General features: G+C 48.1%; 1 protein-coding gene across 1 annotated transcript in view; it reads left to right on the forward strand.

Moving 5' to 3' along the window:
* Window positions 1-3: 3 nt before the first annotated feature.
* Window positions 4-5,876, forward strand: part of NAT8L (N-acetyltransferase 8-like (GCN5-related, putative)) — a gene marked incomplete at its 5' end in the record, with an annotated part of 27,123 nt that continues 21,250 nt past the window's right edge. The window contains one exon of the mRNA XM_009328880.1: window positions 4-115. Within this exon, the coding sequence (XP_009327155.1) occupies window positions 4-115 (112 nt within the window). The remainder of the gene's footprint in view (window positions 116-5,876) is intronic.

A 5,876-nucleotide genomic window follows, 5' to 3' on the forward strand; every position in this document is an offset into this window, starting at 1 on the left:
ATCTTTCTGATGGGCATGAGGTACTACTTCAGTAGAAAAGTTATCCTCCACTATCTCGATTGTGCGCTGCATACGGACATGTCCGATATTGAGCAATATTACATGAAACCGCCAGGTGAGTATGAATTCCCCGGAGGGAGCCTTCCCCCAGCCCTGCTCGGGGAACATGGCTGCTCCCTGCTGCTGGCGCCTCTTCCTCCTGTCAGCAGCATTGAGCAAGCTGAAAAGTCACCAGAATGCAGCTCTTTAGCCACACCAGGCACAAAGCCATCTCTGGTTTTGTTTTGGCTTGGGGTTTTGGGTTTCTTTTTTCCCCAGCTTGTCTAGTCATCCAAGGCAGCCTCCATCCACCCCCCGGGCACAGCGCTCCTGGGTCCTGCAGCTGGTCCGGGGACCAGGGCACGGGTTTTTGGGGTCACTGAGGGTGGATGATGCAGGTTATTTACTGCTGGCTAGGTCCACCCCACCCCTTGTTTTTTGAGCTCGGTATTTCTTTGCTCCTCATGCTTGGTATTAACTCTGAGAGCAGGAGGAGGGGGAGATGAAAGGCCTTTTAGCCCAAATGCATAGAGGAACCCATTTTAGTTATTGCGCCCATTTTCCCATATTATTCAAGAAGAACCTTCCTTAATGCAAGTGTTTTGGAAGAGGCACAGATCAGGTATGTAAAGGGATGCTGCCTGGGTTTGACATAATATGCGTTCATCCATTTGTTACCTATATGCATGTAATTAAAAATACAGTATCTAATGATAATATTTGCTTGTTAAGCTGTAAAAGATCTTATGTGATTATTTAAAAAAAAAAAAGCCCCTGTAGAATTTGTCAGGTGCTATTTCCCTTTCTGTAGGCATACATCCATGTTGAGGACCAGAGCAAGGGGATGTCTGGGCAGTCACTGGGGGTTTGAGGTTTGCTTTTGGTGGTCACCTAGTACTAGTGGTGAGCTGGGAGAGCGAGGTGATGCCAGTATCCCACCTTAGTTCCATCTTCTCGGGCTACCTACTCTGCTGTTTTTCGATGTGACCATGTTTTCGCTGTATCATTGCTGTTCCCCAGGTGTGACAGACCTCTTCCTGGGCACTTTTAGAGGACTCATAGGAAGTACCATAGCCACAAACTTTCCTTCACTTCTAATGTGCAATATTATGTTTTGCTAAATCCCCAAATATCTTAGATGTGCTTGCTTTAGGTTTTGTTTCCAATCATAGTGCGTATCTGTACAGATCTTGTCTCATCTTACACACAGGTTGTGTTTCATTTACAGTGCTTGTTTTTGTAAAAAATTAAGTGACATGTGACTTGTATTTAATAAGCTCAATCTTCATTAAAGGTGGTGTCACAAAAATAAAAGGGCTCGTAGCAAAGCGTTTTCAAACCTCTGTAGTGAGGTTCAACAATGTATTATGCTGGAGAAAGTAGCAGGGGACTCCAGTAGAATAAGAATATGTAATAACGGAGTTAATAGGTGTTTGAGCTGCATCGCTCATTAATGCTCGGGACTTGTATGGTCACAATTCAGGGCGTGGATCAAAGTGCCTGTATTTATAACACTAACATATATAGAAAATAAAGGAGGGGGCCTCAAAGGAAGAGTAAGGAATGCCCTCGATCTGTTTAGGGTCAGCAACGTAATTCAGTTCAGCTGTGTTGCCAACATGGCTTTGAAATTTTAGCATTGTTTTTATTTGGTACCTAAAAGGGCTGATTTCAATTTTAGGGCAAGTGTGTGGGTTTTAATTTTTGACAGAATTTAAATGTGTAATTAGGCTTCTGCCATGCCATAAAAAGCAGATTTATGGGATCATTGGTGCTTGTTAAAGGTTCTTGATGATAGTGGTGTTAAGCAGGTTGGTTGGAGTCGTAATTAGGTAAAGACCAAAGAAGCTTTGGGGAATAAGGAGGAGGACATCCGCGGGTCGGGACTGGCACCACCAGTGATGCCAGTTGCCCAGTGCCTATCTGTGTGCCGTGAAGCTGCACGGTGCTATTTGGTGTAGCTGTACATGAGGCACGAATCCAGTGCTCTGCTCCCGTTTCCCCCCAAAATACAGTTGCCGGATTTCTTCCCTATAGGATAGCAGTATAAATACAGTCATCTTGGAAAAGCCCAGAGACTTGTGTGCTTTGGAGGCCATCTGTCTGAATGTACAGAGAAAGGCAGTAATGTGCTGCGTTGGTGCTGCCCATCCCACTCAAAGGACAGAAAAATGACAATAAAAGAGTTTCCAGCTCCAAATTTGTCTTTTATTCGGCTAGTTTACAAATTAGCACACAGGCAGAAATGATTGCAGTGGGAATGAGAAGGGCTCGTTCCCCTGTGTGTTGCTCCAGCTGAGATATTAGTGAAAGCTTTCTCAGTGAGGTGTTAGGGAAGAAGTGGTCACAGCAAGGGTAATTGGGCATGGGAACAGGGACCCAGAGGGGCTGGAGATGGTCAGAGCTCCACTAGACAAGTTAAAAAAACCCAACCTGATGTAACTGCAGGTTGGCCTGGCTTTGGCTGGGGGTACGACCAGGCAACCTCTCGCTCCTTCTTTGGAGAATCTTTGTCTACCTGTTTGAATATTTTTTTTTTTCCCAACATGGAAAATAGAGCAAGGGAGCGTTTCCGTAGCGGGCTTGTGAATTCTTGTTTCTTAGGGCGATGAACGCAAAGGTAGAACTGGGACGTGGTCTTAAGGTCTGCATCGTGATGTGGGTCATGGCTTTGCTGGGGTTTTGCTTTTGGCATCCATTGTACCCAGGCATGAAAACCTGTTGTTTGCAGTGGGCTTGTTGTGGTACCCAGGGTTGGGGTACCATTGTCCAGAGCACCTACATCTCTGGTAAGGCAGGCATCTACAGTGGGGGAATATTTTAACTATTAAAATGGGTCACTCTTGGTAGTTTTTGTCAAAGCATCCGCAAAAACTGTGGGTCAGTCTTAAAACTGAACCAAAAGGGACCTGGTTTGCGGTGGGATGCCGTAAACACCCAGCTTAACGATTAGCGTTGAACAATCCTATGAGTTACGTTGTATTACGGTTTTTCTTCTGCAGTTTTTCTGAACTGCTTGCCTCCAAGTTAGTTATTGTTTTAAATTTCCTCCACTGGGTTTTGTATGAACTGAAAAATATGTGCTGACAGTGATTTTGCAGAAGTACACTAGCCAAAAAATAAATCTTTGTTTTCTCTTGCCCTTCTATACTTACGCCAAGGGTCTAGCAGAACATTTGGGCCAGCGCTTAACTTTGAGCACATACGCAGCAGGGTGACTTGAAATTGCTGTTGATTTGAAAGGAATTGTTTGTGTTGAGTCCTGTGCTGGGGTCTTAAAACAGAAGGCTGAATGGTTCAAACACCTTCCTGAGCTCTTTGTAAACTTGCATTTTTCATTTTAAAATAGCACTTACTGGAATTTTCCTTTTTTCTTTTTTTTTCTTCATAGGCTACGAAAAAAGGCAGTGGTGGGGTGGTGGAAAAGAAAGGAGTTGGATAATGGGCCTAATTGTCAACCAGAGTAACTTAGGCTCTAGTAAACAAAAAAAAAGAAGGAATTAATTTTAAATAGAGCCCTGCCTCTTGCATTTCTCTATGCAAATAAGAGGAGCACAGCTGGAGCTTCTTTTATGGCCTGATGATTTTGACGACTAATCAATTTTACAGTGTCTCTTCAAGCTTCTGTCCCAGTCGGTTGTGTTGTATATTTTTTGCAGCGGTTGGTGTGTTGGAGAGATTCTTGTGAGGTTGAGGTCTGTGCTGGAGAGCTGATGGAAACCAGGACTCCTTGCCTCCAATGCGAAACCACTGCTCTCCAAAACGAGCAGAGCCGGGGCTTTGGCTGATGAGCTAGCACGTCTTTCTGAGGTGATTTAAAGTGTTTAAACCCTTTGTCCCCCGGTACGTGAGGGTGCGGATGAAGAGCCTGCACTGATAGCCCAACCTCCCTGGGGGACAGGGCAGGACTGTGCCCTAAGGAAGAGGGGTTATGGGGAGATGGCTCGTTAGGGTTTGATTCCTGCCACTCTTGGGCAGCACATTCCTCAGCTGAGCCTAAAGGAGGGATGTCCTGCCCTTCTTGGCAGAGGTTTTAGGATCATGTCCTTCTGCCAGAAGGACACCAGTTGAGGTGGGGCCAGAGTTGGATTATGAGGCGGTGAGACCCTGTTTTTGCTGCTCATTCCTCTTGAGGTGCTTCTCACCTGTGGTGGGATGTTTGTCTGGGTAATGAGCAAGTATTTTAGTTGTGCTCTTGGATCAGGCCCGTTCACGGAGGGTTTGATGCCAGAGGGACAGAGCTGACACCAGAGAAGTTGAACCCAGGTGTTTGCAAGGAGGTGAGCAGCTGGATGTGAAATCTTGTGGTTCCTGTTAACCGCGCTCAATGGGTTGAGTTGCGGGGTGAGCAGCAGTGAGTTTTGGGGTGCAGGGAAAAATACAGAGGCCACCTTGGGAGGAGATCCTCAGTCTGGGAGCTGCAGCGGTTGCTCTGCCATGCCCAGACCCTTTGCAAGCCCGGAGCCGGGGGGAGAGCCCCTGGGTGGAGGGGCTGCCGTGGAGCCCAGTTCTTCCACATTCTGGGTAATGCTCAAGCTGCTAGATAAGCAGGAGCGCCACTGCCCGCTGATAACATTGTTTGGAAAGAATAGAGCAGCTCTTGCTTTGCAAAGAAAGGGCTTAGTTACCTGACGCCGGGAGAGGGCTCAGGGCTGCTGCTTCCCGGTGGAGGAATGTGTTTTCGGAGAGCCCTGCCCGGTGCCCGAGAGGCAGCTGGAATCTGAAGCATCCCTATCTTCAGCATTTCTTGCTGGCTTATGCAGTGCCCTGACCTCACGTATCTGCCAAACCCCTGAGCTAGCTGTCGTGTATCGGGATTTTCATGTGTGCCTCTCCTCACGCACCGCATAGGGCCTTGAGGAGGCCCGTGTGGGGCTCGGAGCTGGAAAACCCAGGGGAGAGGCTGTGTCCTTATCTCCGCCTCGGCGTTTCCCGGCTCTGCTCCCCAGCACTGCTGGGAACTGAGGTCAGGTCTCCTCCTCAGGCGGCGGAGGGTCTGTCCCGTGAGCATTTCACGTGCTGGCATCTCTCTGTGATTCAATGAGGGTGCTTCAAGGGATGCAATCTGCACATCAGAGAGATCGTACAAGATTAGGATTAGAGACCTTTAATGTATTTTATAGTGGGAAGTATTATGTCTGAAAGTATTTCTGAGACTGGCCTCCTGCGAGAGGGACAGTCAGGGATGCTGCTGCTCCTTAGCAATTCCCATTGTTGCTTTTGGGTTTCTACAACTTACCGGCACTGCAACTGCCTGGTTTGGCATTTCTTACCTCCAGTGCAGAGTTTGTTGGGAAGCAATAGGAAAAACAACTCACGTTTCCAAGTGTTAGGGATGTGCTTTGTCCAGCATTGGTAATGGACTGAAGTATTTTTTTATTTATTATTTGAATCATGCAAAATGTCTTTAAAGTTAGGTTGCCTCTCCCGACACCCACCTCTTCTGATACTCCATCACGAGTGGCCGTGGAGGAACCTTGGCTTTTGCATCTGGAGGCAGCCCCATCCCACAGGCACTTAGCAGGGGGAGCAAGGCACGGTGCCACCAGCACCAGCCTGGCACCGGAGCTCCTAACCTCCGTCCTGTGTTCCCAGAGCTGACCACCCTGAGGGCTTTCCCTGGTCCCGGCAGCGAGGGTGAGCTGCCTTCCGGGCCCTGGCCCAACCCTGCACCCCGGCTGATAAGCGCCGGGTGGGTCTGGAGGTAACACCACATGAGACCCACGCTGCACCGAGCCGTGCGGGTCAGCTCTGCTCAGCCCACTCGGGGGCCTGCAAGGTCTTTGTCCCCCACAAAAATCTTTAATAATCAGAGGGGTTTTTTCCCCTTTTGGGGG

The sequence above is a fragment of the Pygoscelis adeliae genome, unplaced genomic scaffold, assembly GCF_000699105.1.
Source record: "Pygoscelis adeliae isolate BGI_AS28 unplaced genomic scaffold, ASM69910v1 Scaffold66, whole genome shotgun sequence".
Taxonomy (NCBI): Eukaryota; Metazoa; Chordata; class Aves; order Sphenisciformes; family Spheniscidae; genus Pygoscelis; species Pygoscelis adeliae.